Below are 20,845 nucleotides of genomic sequence, written 5' to 3' on the forward strand. Positions count from 1 at the left end.
ACAATGCCAATCTCAGTTATGTCATTAATGGGTGGATGGCAGGAGAGCTTGGCTATGCTGTGCTTCATTAAAATCAGATAAAATTGCTAATCTACCTCTGTGAAATGTCATGAATATATGGAAAAGTTAGCCTCTGGCAGGAAAGGAAAAAAGGAATAATGCAACTTCCTGTTCATGTATAAATTTCTTTTGCAGTTATTGGAAACACAGTTTTGAATTTAACCTCTCCCTGGTGAACTTCAGTTTCATGTGTGCTTTTAGACTGCCCTTACCCCGTTCATTTGTGCATGCTCTCGGTATTCGTTCTTTCATGCATGCAATAGTAGGTATATGTTAAAAATGCTGTTAATTGAGTGATTTTATTTTCCATCCCTGTTTGAATATGAACAAATAGATTTGCTGTCACTAACTGATTTAGGTACATTGTGGGCAGGCATCAAGACAGAAGGTGGATTGGCACAGTCACAGTCACCTGGACAGACAGGATTTCTAAGCTACGGTGCCAGCTTTAGCACACCTCAACCTGGACAGGCTCCCTATAGCTACCAGATGCAAGGTCTGTATAAACAGATATTACCATTAATTAGAAATAGCTAATGCTTATGGGTTTGGTTTTTTTTTTTCCCCCCATATTTCTTTACATTCCTAGAATAAAAATGAATGTTTGCTCGGGCGCTTACCTCTGATGTGATTGCAGTTGGAGCTGAAATGATGATTGCCTTTGCTGAGAGCAGTGACGGGCCAGCTCTCAGCAGTTTGGAAGATCCCTTGCTCAGTGACTTCATTAATTTTTAAATAGTGAAGTGCTGTAGTGTTATTACAGTAAAAATGTATCTCCGAATAGCAATGGTTTAACAAATAGTGAACGTGACGAACGAGTCCTGGAAAACGTGTCAGGATTATGTATTTAGGAAGTGCCAAATATAACTTGACACCTGAGTGTGTTTAGGGAGGGAGAACAAGATAAAAATACCTACTGCAGCTGTGGAGGTAGCTAAGTAATGATTGAAGTCTGTTTCTTTGAAGTCTATTTAAAAGCTGTAAGTCTTTGTATGTGTGGGCTATTATTATCAATTATATTTTGTAGCCTTACTTGTCTGTTTAATTTACTTAATATCTTTCCACCTTGTTCTCCCAGTTCCTTTTTCCCTTTCTGTATCGGGAAGTCACTGGGTGTGCCTGATTCTGGATTTTCACCATTTTAAGGGATATTTTTAAATATCTTTGTTTACTACATATAGCTAATTTGGATGTCTGCTGCAGGACTTTTTACCCCTGAATTTGACAGCTGAAAGCAGGTGTGTTTCAGATTTTAGAATTGTTGGAATAAGTGATCACTCACAGAATTGGACCACATTTTTTATAAGTTTAGCACCTCTCTCTGTTATTATCACGTTCCACTTAAACTTTGCGCCATCATGTAAACGCTCCATGAAACGTCTCGAGGCAGAAGTGCTTTCGGAGACCAAGTGAATGAGGTTTTGCTTTTGTTCCACGGCTTTAAGGGTGTATTGATCCAGTCCTTCGCTCAGACACGAGAGGTGTTTTTGGGGATTTTTTTTAAATCCTCTTTTGAACTGTGTGTTGAGTAGCTCCGTAGGGCAGAAGCGACCATCTGACATCTGAAGTGTTTCTTGCTTGTAGTGTGCTGTGACAAGTAAGGGGAAAATAGCATGAGAGTAGTGTGCAAACTTTCATCTACTTGCTGAGTAGCGGTGATCTTCTACTCGGCGGAGTAAACATAACCATAACAGGTTATTGGTTTTGCTTTCTGCAGGTAGCCACGCTAAAAACACCAAACACATATAGCCCTCTCAGAAAAAAAAAAAGAAAAAACAAAACACCTCTCTGTAGGAGAGAGCTCAAAATGCTTGCCAGCACCAGCTACGAGGAACTCCTGGATCGACATTCCAGCTTTTAAGGAACTGATAATTCATGGTCGCTAGGAAATAGAGTTATTGAAAAATCATGTCTGCTTTGCCTATAATTTCTATTGCAGTAGTGCCTTCATGCCACAGTCGTGTATTGGGATCCTGTTGTGCTAACTTATACAGCCAAATGAAAATATAGTCCCCGTAGAAGTTGGAGGGTAAAATAAAACACACAGGCTTATTAGGGCCTAATATAACAATAAAGCTGTCACAGTTTAGGTATAATAAACAGTCGTCACCCCATATTGGTTATCTAACAGCTCTAAAGGTGGGGTTTTTTTTAAGATACAGAGCAGAGGGATGTCAATAAAAAGGGATTTTAGGGAGGACAATGAAGTAGTTTTGCAGATGTCTATGGGAAACTCATTCGATGGAGGGAGGAAAGGGGGTGCAGCATGGGATGATGTGAGAGAGTGCTTTTTGGAAAATTTTAAGAGTAAGTAGTGAATTCTGACATTAGTAGAGCAAAGCTAGGACTCAGTCAAGGGACTACATATAGGTCTGTCATAAAGGGTATCGCTTTGTTTTCTGCGATATGCAAAATGTGTGTAAGATCAGAATTGTCAAGGTCGTGTAAGGGTGCTGGTTGTCAAGAGGTGGAACGGTAAGATCTTGGAAAGCCGTACACATTGAAAGGCAAGGACCTAAAAATAATCTGCAAAAGAAACGTGTTAAAGATGACCAGTTGTGAAGCTCTAACGAGAGGAGGGTCAGAGGCATTGATTTCATGACCGTACTGTCTGCAGGGCTGAGGGAGGAGGGGGATCTGAGCCTGGGTTCTGCTCCAGCTGTGCCGTGCTTGGGCTGAGAGCTGCGCGCCCATGGCAGGCAGCAGATCGCCGAGTCTGGCTTGGGTGGAAGAGCCACAGGTCGGAGTGGGAGAGTCTGGGGGTCCCCGTGGTGTTTGTGTCATCTCTGTTGTGCTCCTGAACACCACAGCGTGTGGATGAGGGAAGGCCTGGTCTCCTACAGAAACCTTACAGACCATAAGAATGGAAATAAGGAGAATATTTCAAATTAAAATACTGGTGGAGTTGTTAGAAGCTAAGTAGAAAAGAACCGCATTGCTGAACAGGTCTTTCTTGCAGTTAAATTTTGACAGTTTATATCTATACTATACATGAGAATATATGTCTTTTTAATGTTTTCATTAGGCTAACTTTTGCATTTGAAACAACTTTAAATTGACTTAATTCTTCCTTTTGATTGAACAGATGCTAAAAGTAAACAGGAACATTTGTTTCCCTTTCCTCATTTAATTTTGGAAGGAGAACCTATTCATAGTTTCAGCTGTTATTTAAGGACAAAATTGATTCTCTTGACAGAAGACGGGGGTAGTGTTGCTGCTGTTCAGTTGTTTGTGCAGAAACCTCCAGAGAGGAAAATGAGTTTATTCTCCCTCTTCCCTCTAGCAGTATATGGGCAGGCTGCAGCCTCAGCCTTGTCATAGCCTGCGATAGCCGTTCTTCATCTCCTGTGTGCGGCTGCTGAGCTGCTAAATGGAGATAATGGATCCCACAACCCACCTCACAACAAGCGTGACACGACAGCGTGCTCAGGGCCCTGCTGCTCTTCCTGCCTGCAGTAAAGGGGATTTCCTCGCGGCCTTGCAGTTGCCGTGCTCGTGCTCCCTGACTTGGGGTTACCTCGTGCTCGAAAGCTTTGGAGTTATTCTGGTTCCTCTCCCTGGGGCGAACGTCTCCCCGCGACGTAAAGGCGCTGCCTCGCGGTGCGCGCGCAGCCAATTAAACCCAGTGCTTTTCCTGACCCTGCTAAAATTACAGCGTGATTAGTCGCCGAACAATAGCGGACGAGAGACTGCCAGCCTTTGAAAATTATGAGAAAAATTGCCGCCTGTGACTCCTTGCTAAGGTTATTCTGGTAATTGGATTTTTGTTTGTTACAAATTTATCGTCCCTACAATGGGGGGCAAGGAGGGGAGAGGGTGGGCAGAGAACCTAGGCGGTTCTGCCGCCTTGTCTCCCTGCTACCCCCCGCCCTTACTTTAATGAGTATGTTCCTTAAGCATGTAAATTGCATCATAGATGTTGAAAGACCACTTACATGACTAATGGCTGAGGGAATGGGCCGTTGTTCCTATATTGGCGTCATTATACGGATTGCGCAGTGAGGAGAAATGGCTAGAGGAAACACCAAGGAAGGAGGTCCATTTCCAGCTGTCCTCTTGAGTATCCTTTCGGTTGTGATACAAGGGTGGCTTTTACCTGCACCCGAGTGTCCTACGGCTGGAAGGGTACTAGAGCTGCGATGAGCACCAGCATCATTTTAGTTACCAAGGCTGCGATGTTTGAGAATATACTAACCAATTGGTTTGGGAATTCATCCATAAAAAAGTAAAGTTAAGGTATTCGGTTATTATTATACAGTATAAAAATATTGTGCTGGATGGCTAAGCAGTTACTAAGACAACAAGGGGGAGTTTGCCAAGGATTTTTAAACACTGTAAGCAAACGGAAGAAACCTTGGGTTTAAATAGCCCATCTGGCCGTCTTAGGCTTCCCCAGGAGAGCTGCGCTAAACTTCTGCCCCATACGGTGTACCCTGATGATAGACATAGCCCATGGCAAGGAGACTGAGCTGGGAAAGCAAATGGGCTTCTGTGGCAAATACACAGGGGAGGACGTCATCCTGCGCATCGCGGCGGTACGGGGGCGAGCCCCGCGCCTGGAGCCCGCGCCCTGGTCCCAGCAGGGTCCGGCCGTCTTCCGACGCTGACTGAGATTCCCAGCTTTAATGTGGGTCCGTGCTCTTTGCAAAATAGACCTTTGACCTGCAATTTACAGCTTTTATCACATTTTAAAGCTATGTAGCTGGCCATACTCGCAGCAGTAAATCTCGTGCGTTTCGTAGAGATTCTTATTTTTGTGTTTGTTCAGCTAAGGCAGGAACGGCAGCTCTATGCCGTGCCGTGGCTGAGTATTTAAAAAACAAATGGCAAAATTGGAGTATTTTAAAAACAACTTTAGGCCAGTAGTTCTGGGTGGCCCACAGAGCCGTTTCTGAGAAACCTGCTTCATGTTTGTTACGGTCTCGGAGACCCCCACCCCTCCTCCATAGGAGCCAGTGCTGACCATGAGATGAAAGAGAGAGATCTGCGTGTTAGTATGTGTGTGTCTTTGTCTGAGAGGGAGAGATGCTGGCTGGCATGTAATTACTTTCCTCATTTGCTGTTGCAAATTATTTGCCAAACTTTCTGTGGAAAGATAATGTATTCCTCAAAAAAAGTTGTTGTTTTTGTTTTTCTTGTTATAACTATGAGAGGCCTTTTATATCTTTTTAGAATGGCTCAAACCATGCACCTATAAAACCTGTGTTTGAATGTATTACTGCATCACTCAGAAATAACTACAGAAATAAAAAGAGACACAGTGACTTACATTCTTCCAGCCAAAGCAGTCTTAGAAATAAAATAGCATTTCAAAGTTTTGCAATTTAAAATATTTTTCAGCTGTATTTTGGCTCTGGGGTTTGTTATAATAAAAAATAACATCTGTTTTCCAATTTTAAATTAAATTTAAAACAACATGTTTTTCTCATTAGTACTGTTTATCTGTACTATCTGCTAAACTTGGATGTCAACTCTTCTGCTGAAGTAATCTGATTTTAGTTCACAGGATTAGTAGCATCTATAAACAACCACAGAGCTTTTGCACTAATAGCAAATACAAGAGAAATGTTCTACAGTCATTATCGCACGTTAAGTTTAAGCTTCATCTTTTACTCCCACTGCTGTTGGACTTCACATCTCCTACTTTGAGGCTTAACTTGTACCTGGTTTTAGTAACTTTTGCAATCAAAGCATTTAAATATTTTTCCTTCTGACTTCTTAGAGCTAAGATACCTATTGGTTTGGGGTTTTTTTGTTTAAAAAAAAGTAAATAGCTCACAAATGCCCTTCAGGGGTTGTACCAAGCATGCAGCCCTGCCTGCATTCCTCGCTGTTTGGAGTTGCAAGAAATGTCACTTTTCCCAATGAGTAACTGCTGCGTAGGATTTGGTTGTTAATTGAGTTGTGTCGGGTACATCAGAGGATGGGTGCATCTGTGCGCCTGGCTCCCTGTTGATTTCCATCCCTCCTTTGCTCACCTGCAAGCTTTTGCTCCCAAGGTCTTGGCATATCTTTGCACTAAGGCAGGTTTTGGGGGCGAGGGAGGCTGTAAACAGCCCGTGAGCTTTAATGGGAGCTCCTCGCTGGCTGGTGCTCTCCCGCTGGACGAGTTCAATAGGTTGCCTCATTACAGACTTTCTGGTGGCTTGTGTAGCTTCACCCTGTGCATCCATATGTCTCAGCTGGTGGCTGTGTCACTCCCGGGTTATAACCAGCAAGGGCAAAACAGCTGAAAGGGGGTTGCTGCCCTTTTAGTGGAACAGCTTCTCAGGTTAGGTATTAAACAAGAGCCCCATCTGTCTATTTTTGGTGGCCCGTGAGGGGGGGAGGAGGGAGGTGAAGGCGGTAATTCAGTCCGGCTAAATTCAATCTCGGGTCTCCCTTCTCAGAGAGGTACTTTTTCCCCTTGTGTCATGCCTGGTAGACTCTATCAAAAAAGAAAAAGGTTTGCAGCCCAAGGCTGTCTGTGATCGATCAGTGAATCCTAATGGCTTTGCAGTTGGGCTGAGCTCTTCGGAGCCGGGAGTTATGGCTTTTGCTGCTCCTGCGAGGGGCTGAGGCTCAGGGAGGGGGGAGGACCTGGTTCTTGAAGGTGGTAGGAGAAACGCAGCCAGTGGACTTCAGTGAGGGGAGATGGCATCTCCCAGGACAAGGCTCACAGTTATTGTTCAACAACAACAACAAAAAAATAATGAAGCCCTCAGTACTTCCACAACACTGGGGATTATTCAGCGGGGCGGGATAGCCTAACGTTCAATCAGACCTGAGGTGGCTCCAAATTCCTGTCTAAATTTCGAGTTTTTATTGCAATAATGAAATACAGAGTGTAGGAAAGATGAATTATCACTTTCCATATATTAACATGTTATAGAGCTGATGACAACCAAATCTGTCGACATATGAGAAATATTACAAATATGCCATAGCCTTACAATATAATCACATGATAGAAGTTATTTTTTGATACTGTGTTTTAGTAATTCACATAATTTTTCTTTTCATTTCAGGCAGCAGTTTTACAACGTCATCAGGAATATATGCAGGAAATAATTCACTCACAAATTCTACTGGATTTAATAGTTCACAGCAGGTAAATTTGTAAATACGAGTTGAGGAAACTTTGTCAAACTTAGAATTCTCATCTGCTGAAAAAATGTAGCCCTTAAATAGCTTTTTGAAAGAAAATAGCATCCTTTCACATTACACTGATGTTTATAAATGTTTTTCTTCAATTTATCATCTTCCAATAGTAGAACTAGTTGTCTGGTGTTGATGTTCTTATTCACACCTCTTCAGCAGTGTGTCTAATAAATGCTTTGTATGAGAAGGCATACTAAACGATGTCTCATTTACATTTCGTTTTACTGCCTCACAGTTTTAGTTCCTACAGCATCCCATCCGGGAAGCATACGTGCTGAAAGTCTGACATGTGGTTGTAGTTATATTTTGGAATTTATACTGAAAAGTAGCAAAACTTTGATGGACTATTCAGTTGCTTTTTTGTCTTGCAGGAATATCCCTCTTATCCCAGTTTTGGCCAGGGCCAATATGCACAGTATTATAATAGCTCACCATACCCTTCACATTACATGACAAACAGCAACACCAGCCCAACGACACCCTCCACAAATGCAACATACCAGCTTCAAGAACCACCATCTGGCATCACGAGTCAAGCGGTTACAGATCCTGCAGCAGGTAATTACATGGATTTTATGGTCCCTATGAGGCACGTTTTTGTAAGTTGAAAGGAGGTTGAATTGGATTTTTTTTTTTTTGGTGTAGTCTTTGATTATTTTTTTTATTATTTCTTAATCCTGAGCCTGTGGCACGTCTTGTACAGATTCTAACAGAAAATAGACTAAAGAAAAACCAGGATCAGTAAAAGTTTTAAAGCTTCTGCGAAATACAAGGTTTTTTGTATTTATATGTAAAATGCTTGTGTTAAAAATTACAAGATATGGGATGGCCTTTACACTAAACCAGAACCTGATGCTTTTAAGCTCTGTCTTCATTAAGATAAAATCCTTTGATTTTTCCTAAGGAAGATGGAAATCAAGAGGCCTTCAGACCATAGCCCAACTGTCCACTTGAAAGAGAGCTTTTTTATTTTTCACTTTCAGAAGATATAATAATGCTTGTAATGGGGAGTTGAAATTGCACAAGTGTTTCCATTTTAAGAAAAGATTTTCAGTGACTTGTCCTTCTTCCCAGTCGTTTTACCTTTCTTGCTGGAATTTGGCAGTCCTGTACTAGTTGAGACATTTTTTGAACATTTATGCCAAACTGCTCCAGCTGTTTTTGGAAATGAAGGGTGAAAAATAGTTTTCCCATTATTAAAAAAAAAAAATACAGTTCAAGCATGTCAGTAGTTAGTCGGTGGCAGAAGTTTGCAATCTGTCAGAGAAAGTCCAAGGTTGCAGGTATGTTTCTCAGTAATGCAGTAAGAAGCAGCTATGATTTGGCAATGTTATCAGGAAGTTTTGTTTTGGAGTTTTGTTGGGGGAGGTTGTTTTTAGTTTTCTCGAAGTACTTGATAGGACTGATCTTGCATGTGCAATGTGAGCTTTAATATAATTTGCCAGGACTCTTTTGCTTTTCTGCATGACTGTGTACGTGAAGAAAATGTGTGCAGTGTTGCCTCTTTTGGTACATTTGCTGAAAGTACCTAGGGAACGTACAGCTGGTGTGTGTGTTTATATACAAGAGATCACATGTGTGTGCAATGTATTTGAGAAAGGAATCTTTCTAAATATACGAATGCATATTGGAGTCTGCATAATTACTCGTGGCACTTCGGGACATAGTTTAATGGGCATGGTGGTGTTGGGTTGATGATTGGGCTTGATCTTAGAGGTCTTTTCCAACCTTAATGATTCTATGATTCTACTATGCTTTTCACTTTTTAATTTTTGGTTTTGTTTTCTTGCGAGTTTGCTTTTCTTCTTAGGTGTGAAGCAGTAAGTTCTTCTTGCCTCAAAAAAGAAATGTGATCAAGTTTTAGCTTTTATCAAGATACTAAAATTGAATCATTGCATCATCTGGGTCTTGATTTTTTGCAAAATCTTTGCATACTTTTTTCAAGTAGTTGATACTTCCTAAAAGCAACAGTAAACACATACATTGAGAGAGGAGGTGTATTTCTCCCAAGCTCAGACTTAATGGCTTAAAGGCTGGCTTCCTATTTAAATAGCTTTCTGTGCCCTGTAAGTCTGAATAGAACTTCTTTATCAGCTCATTTTTACTAAGTCTTTCTTTTCTCCCTCAAATCTTTCACATTCTCGTTAAGAAAGTTTTGTCTAAAAATTTGAAGATGTTGGTGGGTTTTCTTATGGATGGGTCCTGCACCTAAGCCCTTTTCGAGTTTATGCTTTCATGTATTGAAAATTGTATACCCGTGGGTGCCTTACCACTGCTCACTTAGACATAGCTGTTCCTTGGACACGTGTACAACTCCTCTGAAATTGCTGGGACTGCTCTCTCTTTCCTTGAGATATTTATGTTACTGATCTAACAATTCTGAAAAAGTTTTTTCAAGTAGTTTACAAATAACAAGTCTTAATGTAGCTATAGGGTTAGCTTGGGGTGGCTGCCTGTATCACAGACAGGGACACATTTAGGAAGGGCTGCTGTGGGCCACTCTCTATTAGCAGGAGCTAATGGAATCATAGAATCATAGAATAGTTTGGGTTGGGAGGGACCTTTAAAGGTCATCTAGTCCAACTCCTTTCCAAGGAGCAGGGACATCTGCAACTAGATCAGGTTGCTCAGAGCCCTGTCCGACCTGACCTTGAATGTTTCCAGGGATGGGGCATCTACCACCTCTCTGGGCAACCTGTGCCAGTGTTTCACCACTGTCATTATAAAAAAATTTCTTCCTTAACATCTAGTCTAAATCTACCCTCTTTTAGTTTAAAATCATTACCCCTTGTTCTATCACTACAGGCCCTACTAATGTCTGTCAACATCTTTCTTGTAACCTCCCTTTTAGTACTGGAAGGCTGCAAGAAGGTCTCCCCGGAGCCTTCTCTTCTCCAGGCTGAACAACCCCAACTCTCTCAGCCTGTCCTCATAGGAGAGGTGTTCCAGCCCTCAGGTCATTTTTGTGGCCCTCTTCTACACCAACCCACTCCAACAGGTCCCTGTCTTTGCAGTGCTGAGGACTCCAGAGCTGGACGCAGGACTCCAGGTGGGGTCTCACCGGAGTGGAGTAGAGGGGCAGAATCACCTCCCTCAACCTGCTGGCCACGCTGCTTTGGATGCAGCCCAGGATATGGTTGGCTTTCTGGGCTGTAAGCGAACGTTGCTGGCTCATGTCCAGTTTTTCATCCACCAGTACCCCCAGGCCTTCTTGGCAGACCTGCTCTCAATTCCTTCCTCCCCCAGCCTGTATTGATTCTGGGGACTGCCCCAATCCAGGTGCAGGACCTTGCACTTGGCCTTGTTGAAGGTCATGAGGTTCTTTCTGTTCCCCTTCACTAACAGGGTCGCAGTCGCCAGAAGGTATAGGGCTAGATCCAGATTTCTCCATTTGTCTTTATGCACTTGTCTTTATGCATTTAAGTTAGGATTAAGCCCATTTAGTCTCTTTCTGTATTCAGTGGAGAGAGATGAGTACCTCTAGAGCAGTAATTAGATTTCTGTCTAACTACAATCTTAATCCAGAGGTGCCAAAGTCTCTCCACTGGTATGAGCAGTTTAAGGTGATTAATATACCAGTGTTGGGTTCCTAGGTTAAAATTAGGTGAGAACCTTTCAATGCCTCACAAAGCTTGAGCCATGGTAGAAGGGAAGTGAGAACCAGTTAGTGAATCCAGCACTGTGCCTGCCATTTCCCCTTGTGCAATGTCTTTTTTTTTTTTTTTTTTACTTTTTTCTCACAAACCTCAGTTGAGCTCATACACAGTATGCTTGGGAGATAAAGCAAGGTTGGGGTCCAAGAAAAGAGAGATCAGCATAGAGGAAGGGAATTCTAGTGGAGTGGGGACAAGTGAAAGGCATATAAGAGCAAAGGAAATTCACAGTTGGATCAAAAACACAGAACAAAGCAGCAAACTAACCCAATTTTAATTACAGTTAGTCAGATTTCTGTAGAATGTTTTACCTCATCTGACCAAGTTAGGCTGCTGATTCTCTACCACGAATGGAATGCTGCATATGAGGGATGGTGGGGAGCAGTGCAGAGCCATCACGTTGAGCTGCTCTACCTCTTTAGTAGGATGGGCTCCAGCTGCTGAATTGCAGCTGTTCTTGATGGATGTTGATATCCCTAGACATCTTCTATATTTAAAAAACCCATGTAATCCGTGTGGTTCTGAACTATGCCAGGACAAGCACAGAACAGCCTTCAGACTTTACAGAGGCACCAGAATAATTTGACAGACATAGGTGGTTCCTGTGAATTTGGGCCAGTAAGTGAAACAGAAGAGTCTGGTAAGAAACATGTGAAAAGAGAGAAAGTAATTATGTGTTCTTGTGACATTTTTAGTAGAGTTTTGCAGACTCAGAAAGCTCAACTAATTTCACTTAAATATGTTTAATTCCTTCTCCAAATATAAAATGATCCTCTTCTGGTTTCTCACAATTTCTAGTTAACTATGCAACTTCTTGCCATGCAATCCAGGACGTCCAGGTATTCTTGCAGAAGAACCTGAGATTTTCCATTCTCGGTGTTTCTTCTTTCTCTTTTCTGGTAATGGTTGTTCTCTTGTTCTTATGTTAACAGTTCTGGACCACTGCAGGCCTTATTAATATAGTTGTTGTCATACATACCTAATATATACTGGTTTACATAATATGTACTGTTAATATTATATTTTGTAATTATTTTGAATATACAATCCCAAATCAAAAAGTCACTTGAAATGAATAGATGTTTTTGCCAATATTTTTAGCAGATTATTGAGGGTTTCTGTCAAGTTCATAGTAGTATGCTAGTAGTCCTCAAGAGACAAACACTGGTTTTGTTTTTCAGAGGGAGAAGATTTTGACATTTGTCCAAACAGCACTAAAGACTTCATTCTATGATGCTGTCAGCAGCATTTTCTATTTTCTGCAATACTTATTTAGTACTTTACTTACTTACTGTTATAGTAGTAGTATTTTTTTTTTTTTATAGAGAAGCAGAAAAAATCCTCAAATACCTATGTGATTCTGCTGCATTGTTTAATCCTGGACCAGTTTTATGTAAGCGGTAAAAGAGAAAGTTTGTATAGTACTCGTGAAATTTTGTGCTTAGCTTTCTTCATGCAAAAGTAAGAAAATCATAGCTGACACCAACATATTCAAACTACCTGTACCTTATATTTTTATTTTGGTATACAGGAGTGGAAATAACACTGGCCTCCAGATTTAAGGTCTTTACTTGAAATTAAGTGTAAGATTTGGGGGGAAACCATTAACCTGGGCACAATCTAAATGGTAAATATTTGGACATACCTATTTGCAGAGACATTTGACTATACTAGCTATCCTAGACCCATCTCATCAATGTGATTTACATTATGACATGAGATATGATTACTTTAGTAATGTGCATTTACTCCTTTTTGCATAGCCTTTCAGTGTAGTAGGGAAAAAATCTAATGAAATTTGCAATGCTTTTGTCAACAGCAAGAGCTCTACCCACACGCTCGCCAGTCAGATTTACGTACAGATAGACTTGATTTTGAGATTTCTGGGACAGCTAGTTTTCTCCAAATTTGTCATTTGATACTATTCCAGCATAGTGTATTGAAATCAATAGGAAGAAAATACAGCAATTACTTAGGGGGGATTTCCATAACAAACAGAAAGGAATTACAGAACATGGTGTTGCAAATGGTTTCTCTGTGGCTGTATTGTCTAGTCATAAGTAATCAAAGTATTCTTATTTATTTGATGATGGAAAGTTTTCCTGTGTGACAAAACCATCAAAGCTGCCCACAATGATGTGTGACAGGGCAGTATATACTTAACGATATTTTACGTCAAGTTGCAATAATGTGGTACCTTGAAGCATAGGGGAAAGTCTGCTACAGTATGATTCATGCATTTTAGGTAAATTAGAAAGTAAACATATTTTATTCCTCACAGTTATGTGTAGTTTTTAGCTGGCTTGGTGTCACCTACACTACAGAAGTGACTACCAGGGGTCAGAAGCAGGGGGTACTGGTCGCATCTGGAAAAGGAGGCATACATTTATAGAACCTGGGCTCGAAATGTTTTTCTGACTGACGAGAGAAGTCAAGATTGGATCTATTACACTTGGTCAAGGTTTGGAAGAGGGAACTCTGAGCACGAGAAGCAGAAACAAGCCGTAACATTTAGTGTCACACAGCCTAGGGCAGAGTGCTGTGAGGTGCCATAGCAGAGAGATCTAAAATTATGTGTCTCTTAATGGATGCAGAAGATGTATTAATATAATTTGAAGGCATGTGCAAGACACAGAAATGGCTCTAGTGGCCCAAACCAACGGCTCAACTGGCCCCGTACCCTGCCTGCCGCAGTGGCCATCAGCAGACACCCTGGGAGCAGCGAGGACGAGGATGGGTTAAGCTTGTATAAGATTTGCCCTAAGCACTTTTCCAGCTTCCAGATGTTTTCATCTCAGGGGATTTCCAAAGCTGCTGTTGTTTGTATGTTTAGGGTGTGCCTACATTAGCATTTTAATTTGGAGCAGGAGTCTTGTTTTGATGCGGAGCTTTGACTCAGCGGAGCGGTCCTAGAGCACCCGGCTGGAGTCCTTCCAGACAAAACTAACCTGGAAGGTATCCTCCAGGACAGCACCTAATTTCTCCATCCCCTATTGAGGATGCTCAGGAGACTAGATCAGGCTGGACCTATACTGAAATCACCTCCCAGAAACAGGCAGTGAAGCCTGGGGTTGTTGCCACCACTTTTTTGGTCCCACAGACCCAACCTCCTAATGTGACATGGCAGTAGCACCCCTGAAGGCTTCTCTTTCAGGGGTGTCTTCAGGCTCCTCTTGAACCCTTGTAATCTTTTGGGAGCCTGGCATTTTTTGGCAAAATGTGCCACAAATCTTCTAGCTGTTATCTGAACTCCTCCTTCTTGTGTTTAACCTGGCTACTGCGGGCTTGCTTTGGTGATCTTGCTTTAGTATTGGGACAGGCAGTGGAGAGCTGATCCTCACCCCCTTTTCTGCTCATGATTTTGTGGAGGGCTGGGTTTTCTCCTGCACCTCCCTGTGTTTATGATGCTCAAGAACAGGATAAAATTAAATTCATTGCTTTAGAAAGATAATAATTTCCTCAGCTAATACTACAATATGTCTGGTACTATGAAGTCAGCTGAGGCTGAACAATTAACGTCTTCCTGACAATGAATGTAGAATAACAGGTATAATGACAACATGTTTTGTGACTATATAGCTTGATTTCAACAAGGATTTTGCTGACCTGACAGTTAAATCTTTTCACTTAACGATCTTATAAGCAAACTAGGCTAAAGCAGTCTAGCAGAAACTACAGCAGAATGATATAAAGCTGTTTAGGAAACCGTGTCCAGAAAGAAGTCAGTGAGAGCTTGCTGTTAAAATAGAAGGATGGCTACAGCAGCATTCCTCAGTGTCTGCCTTGGGCCCAGCGTTTTCATTAATCATGTAGATGACGGAACAGAATGTGTTTGCCTATTAAATATGTAGATGACACCATGCTGAGAGGGGCTGCGAGTTCTTTGGAGACAGGATGAGAACTCAAAAAATGGAGATGTGATCTGAATAGGAGCAGGTGTGAGGTATACATTTAGGCAGGAATGATGAACTGCACAAATGTGGGATGGGGAATGTTGGCAGCTCCTTCCAGGCTCTACCTTGCCCTGCGGACTGCTCTTAGTACTCCAGATATCAGTGGCACACCGAGTACCCTCAGCCGCTGTTGTTTTTCTTGCTCCAGAATTTGTCAGGGCTTGGGCTTGTCGAGGCTCAGCGCTCAGCTGGATACTGGATTCTTTAATTGTGTTTCCTTATGAGGACCTGAGAGCGACCATTGGACAGCGAGCTGGTAACCCAGCCGTGCACATGGAGGCTGCCCTGTCCAGCAACCTTAATCCAAAGACTACATGCTATGGTTTCCCTTTACGTACGTGGAATAAGTTTCTTGCACACGACGTCACGTTTCCCCCCATTGGCTACTGCCGTCTGTCACACTGTTCATAACAGACCGGTCTCCTGAGTAGGCTCAGAAGCTCCAGGTATTAGCAATGTTGTGTATTCAGCTCGTGGGCAATATTTGGCCAGGTTTTTGAGAAATGACCAGTTAGGTGTTGATTTGTCCTCGGAAGATGATCTAGGGATCCTGAAACTAACATGCATTGAAAATATTACAGAAAATGCAAATTGTCCTCTGCCAAGTGGTGTCCACGGGAGAGTAGCCTGTGGGACATGGGAATTAAAGCATTGCTCAACTTTTCTTTGGGTTACTGTGTCCGGTTCAGAGACACTATAGACAGCGATAATCAGAATCTAATAAAAAAGATCGTCAAGGAAGGGTTAACCTAACAACAAAGGGGATTTGAGAACAGTCTTCAAATGCATGCAAATACAACGACGGGAATAATCTTTTCCCTTGCTTTCACAGATTGAATTTATATTGCTGCAATGAATGCTGAAGTAGTATGTTCTGTTTCTAATGGCACGGCTGTTAAAGCAGCAGAGTAGATTTCCTGGCGAGATCCGTAAGATCAAGACCGACAAATCTCTCTTGGGAATGCTGCAGGTGCCATGGTCCCAAGAAGGATGGGCTAAGGTGTGCCCAGCCAACCTTGGGGTCCCGAGGTAGGGTTCGGAGTCTTTCTGTCAGCTGAGGGCCTGGCCCACCCAGACAGATGACTTGCGCCTGTGAAGGGGAGATGGAAATGAGCCTCTACCCAAACTTGCAGCCCTGTGTTTGAGATTTTGAATGCAGTATATTTAAATGAAGGTGTTTGCAAAAATGGAAAGCTGGATGGCTCTTACAGACAGACTTTCTTCCCTTTCTTCCCTCACCAACACTCTGTTCTACATGCTCACTCTTTTAGGTTTACTTGTTTTTATTTCTCATGAAGCTTTGTTTGTATTTTTTCCATGATATCTGTTCCCTATTTTATTTAGTGATATAATTACTACCCCAAGTTTAATACTTCACATTTTTAGGCATAGCACATCTGTGAGAAGAATTGAAAAAACTGGGATCTAAAGCCAAACTCCTAAAAATATTGTCAGAGATGAAGAGCAACCCCAATTTCAATTAGTCAATAGGCAATGCAATTTTTCATTACATCTGAATTTTAGAGCACATATTTAGAACATCATTGGCCAATATACCTGTTGAAGAAACTCTGATCTGTTTCTTTTACTGGGTTATAATTTATTTCAAGGCTTTTGTGTATTGTTTTCTTTCTTTTATTTTTCTTTCTTATTGTGGATTTTAAAAATAAAAATAATATATAACAGATAAACTAATTTAATTTTAAAAGGTTGAGAAATTTTTTACTAGTTGAGTTATGATTTCTTATTTAAGTAAGTACTGTAGGTGAAAGAGCAATCAGCATTCAAAGTTTAAATAGCTTAAATAAATATTCTGAAATGTACATTGTCATAGGAAAAAATATATACTATTGCAATGTACATGATCACCAGCATTTAAACCTCTGTCTTTAGTTATGTAGACTGGTGTGGCTGGATGATTTTTGTTGTTTGGCACATACAGAGAATCACTCTTTCAGGTAGAGGTTGAGTCTCTTTGGAAGATTCTTTGTTTTACCTTGAGTTACATCTTAACTTGTTATTCTCCTTTGCTTAATGTAGCCTGAGATATGTAGGTAAAAGTATAATGTGAAATAAATAATATACACTAATTGCCATTAAGTGTAAATTTGAAGGCTGAGCATGAGAATTTCAAGACCTTTTCCTGTCATTCAGCGCAACACAAGCAACCGTTATTATTTTGAGTAATTGTGAATATGTGGTGTTACACAGATGTTCAGAATCTCCTCCTTAATCTAACCTTTGACCTCAACAGGATGTTTTTTTAGGAGAAAGAATCATTTGTGTGAGAAGTATACCTGTCTGTTCAAACTGGAATACCATGGTATAGGCTGATTAAAAAGAAAATCATTATTGATACAAATATCCACATCTACTGAACTCTAAAGAGTAATTAATGTTAACTGAGAAGTAAAATTGATAAATATAGCGTGTGCTGAAAATTCCATCTGCCTTTACGAAAATAGGGTTTTTTTGGAAAAAAATTAATGATAACCATGAAAACAAAAGTCTTTTCTCTGTGAACTTAAGATTATGAGAGGAAGTCTTGAAAAGAGATTTAAAAATGTGTTGCTGCATTTCTGAAGAGTATGGTACTTCTAGTTAAATGAGTTAGGAAGGATAATTTATACTGGGTGTCTGCTTTGTTAATGTTCAAGCACTTCACTGTTACTGAGTCAATGGATGTTAAGAATAGCAAAACATCTTCCAACTAACATGTTTTCAGGAAAACTTTGTTCTTCTTACATATGTAAATCATCATTCTTTTTTACATGTTCAACAACAGTAAATATTTTTGTAAATCAATGTTGCTGAAGCATAATAATTAACATACAATCCTATTTATAAAGAATTGTATCCTGTCTTGAAGGTACTCATTGGAAAAGTTTATTGCTGAGTAGACCTTTGAATGATACTATAAATTTAATCTTTATAGTTGATGCATATTTAAAACTTAGCAATTGAACTTAACCTGGGAAAATAAGGATTCTATTTTATGCCATATTTAGGAAGAATTCTATTAATCTGGCTCAAATGTAGTCATCTAAAAATAAAGTGTCTGCAAACAGGCAATTTGGAAAAGTTTTCAATTTCTAGATGTTATTTTTTTCACACCTGGATGTTTTTTTTTCTTACCAGTAACATAATGGTTATCTTAAAGTGTGTTTGAAAACTTAGTAGTAAACCAATGTTCTTTAAAAAAAAACTGGTATCTCTTAAAGGTGTTCACTTAGAGTTTAATCTTGTCTATGAAGTTATATGACCTTCTCTATGATTTGAAGGAATAATTTTTTTTTTTACTTACCTCTTTTTTATTTGTTTACTGAAATAATTTATATCTCTGTTTTTACGTATAACTTGAACTTGATTGAAATCATTGATGTATCAGTATTGCCTCTTATCATTGAGATTCAATTATTTTAGTTAGGAATCTTCAGTGAACATCCTGGTTTTAGTGTCACATGTAAAATGCAAGCTGAACATTTTGAAGTTTAAACTGAAAGGTAAAAATGTCATTTCTTTACTATAGCAGAATACAGTACAATCCACAGTCCATCAACACCTATTAAAGATTCAGATTCAGATAGATTGCGTCGTAGTTCAGATGGGAAATCACGTGGACGTGGCAGAAGAAACAATAATCCTTCACCACCACCTGACTCTGATCTAGAGGTACATTGTATTAGACGTCTTTGACCTGTTATCGACTATTGTAATCGTTATTTTGCAGAGAGAAATACTATTTACACATCAAAAATGAAGTGGCATTGGAATTCTCTTTCTTTTTCTTTCTAACAGTATTTTCAGAGAAGACAGAATTTTTTTTCTAAAGAACCTTATTCATGAAAAGCATCTAATTTCTCTGAAAAATACTGGGGTTTCTTTCTCCTTCTGATTTAAAAAAAAAAAAAAAAAAAAAAAGACTTTTCCCAAGTCAAAGAAAGGTTTGCATTTGGACAGGAGACACTTCTAGCACAATAGTGGTTTTTGTTCTTTCATGCTATGTTCACATTCCCCTCAGTGGCCCATGCTTGCTGTTGAGAACACAGCTCCAGTGACACACCACAGCTATGAGTGTCCACACTGCATTACTTTTCCTTTCCAAAAGCTTAGCCCATTTGTCATCATAGGAAATACAATCTCACCAGGATTTAAAATACTTGTATTTGAACACTTTATTTTTCATTAAAATATCATTTTGTGTGTGGTCAGAGGACAAATTTAAAACACATATTTTCCATTGGCTCTAAGCGAAAGAATTATTTACTGATGCCATAAGTTCTTACACATGCAGCATCTAAGTTCATAATTTTCATTCTTCAGGTGCCTAAAATCCACTAAAAATGAACATAGATTAAGGGGATTTAAGTGCTTAGCAGCAATTTGCTTTATTTTGTTTTTAGAGGTAATTTTCAAGAGCAATTATATGAACTTTGTTTTGTAAGACTTGCATAAATACAGAATTCAAACCCCAAAGATTTAATTTTCAGAGGCTTCTCTTAATTTATTTCAGTTTCTATCTCACATCTGGCTTTAAAATAATACACATTGTACAATCACATTTTCTGTGTGTATTTGACAATAACTATAATTCTATTCTAACAGAATAATTTGATATAATAGCAATTGTAGTAAAACAGATTGTATTACCCTATTCTGGAAAAAACTCGTTAGTTCTGAAAATAAATGGCAAAGAAACTATGGTTTTAATATATAACCATTTCAATACAATTTTCTCATTTGTGCGCTTACTGATTCAAATTTTAACTTTCCATTTCAAGTATCAGCTTCACAGAGGAACACATTGATTTGATTCTCTTTTTACAGAGAGTATTCATTTGGGATTTGGATGAGACAATCATCATTTTCCATTCCTTGCTTACAGGGTCCTATGCTAACAGATATGGAAGGGTAAGTGTCAAGAAACTGATGGAAATTTTCAGTAATATTTGCTGTTTTATAGTTGATACACAAGGAAGACCTGAATGTTAGTTGATTTTTCTAGATGCAAACTGGTACTGGTGTTTCAAGACATCAGAGAGTAAAGCTGTTTCACATGTCCATTCCTTGCACTTACTCAGCTCTTATATTCAGTAGATAATTAAATAGCATTGGGAGTTAGTACTCTGACCACTTAAGGTTTGGTTGGTAGGTACAGAGTGTCTGAAACCTGTTGATATAATGAAAACCTGCAAAGGTTTACCTCCGCTCAGAGAGTGAAGAACTTCCAGGAGTGATTGCTAAAATAACATTTTAGTTCTGAGCGATCGGCAGTGGACTGTGCTCTGTATTGAGAAGGCAAGAGGAAGAATACTTTTGGACACAGACAGATTAATCTAAAATTTTTTACCTTAACTTTTTTTTAATCTACATATTGATTGATGTTTTTGAAAGTCTGCTTATGAGTCAAATCTTTCTATTATGCACAGTCTATAAATCATAACTGAACTGATGCATATGTCTGCAGACTGTGGGTTTCCTCGGTAATTCTCAGAAGAGGAACGCGGTCTTAGGTGAATAAGAACAGTTTATGAATCGAATGCCCTTGTGAGATCAAACTTTGTTTTTCCAGGATTGTATGTGAAAGCTAATGTCTCAGCTGGTGCTAAAATCTGTTATGCTATTTCATGTTCACCTCATGAGGTATAACTAGAATGTGATTTTTTGGTAACCTTAAAAAATTCTACATATAAAGAACAACCAGATAGTTTTGTCTGGCTTCATGTAATCACTCTGTCTTCTTGTAAAGCTTGTATTTATCACCAAAACGTTTTAGCCTACACCCAGTTGAGCGAAGGCCAAAGCTGCTACTGATTCAGTCTGTGCCCAAATCAGGTTCTGAATTCCTCCTAATAACTTTTTGCACTATAAAAAAACCTTAAAGAAGTACTACTTTGCAACCTTTCTTGCTTGTTCAGGTGTGGTGTATTTTCAGAAGTGTTTGCTGTAATAGCAGATTACCTGTTTGAGGAATAGAACTAGTTTTTTTCATTATGTGTCAGAAAAGCAAGTTAATTCAGCAGCCTTGGTTTCCTAGGT

General features: G+C 39.8%; 1 protein-coding gene across 1 annotated transcript in view; it reads left to right on the forward strand.

The window, feature by feature from the left end:
• EYA1 (EYA transcriptional coactivator and phosphatase 1) overlaps window positions 1-20,845 on the forward strand; it is a gene marked incomplete at both ends in the record, with an annotated part of 46,565 nt that overhangs the window by 20,711 nt on the left and 5,009 nt on the right. Inside the window, 5 exons of the mRNA XM_010292688.1 lie at window positions 419-556; window positions 7,068-7,150; window positions 7,572-7,758; window positions 18,336-18,478; window positions 19,634-19,717. Coding sequence (XP_010290990.1) covers window positions 419-556; window positions 7,068-7,150; window positions 7,572-7,758; window positions 18,336-18,478; window positions 19,634-19,717 — 635 coding nt within the window. The remainder of the gene's footprint in view (window positions 1-418; window positions 557-7,067; window positions 7,151-7,571; window positions 7,759-18,335; window positions 18,479-19,633; window positions 19,718-20,845) is intronic.

This window comes from Phaethon lepturus, unplaced genomic scaffold (genome assembly GCF_000687285.1).
Source record: "Phaethon lepturus isolate BGI_N335 unplaced genomic scaffold, ASM68728v1 scaffold17518, whole genome shotgun sequence".
In the NCBI taxonomy this organism is placed as follows: Eukaryota; Metazoa; Chordata; class Aves; order Phaethontiformes; family Phaethontidae; genus Phaethon; species Phaethon lepturus.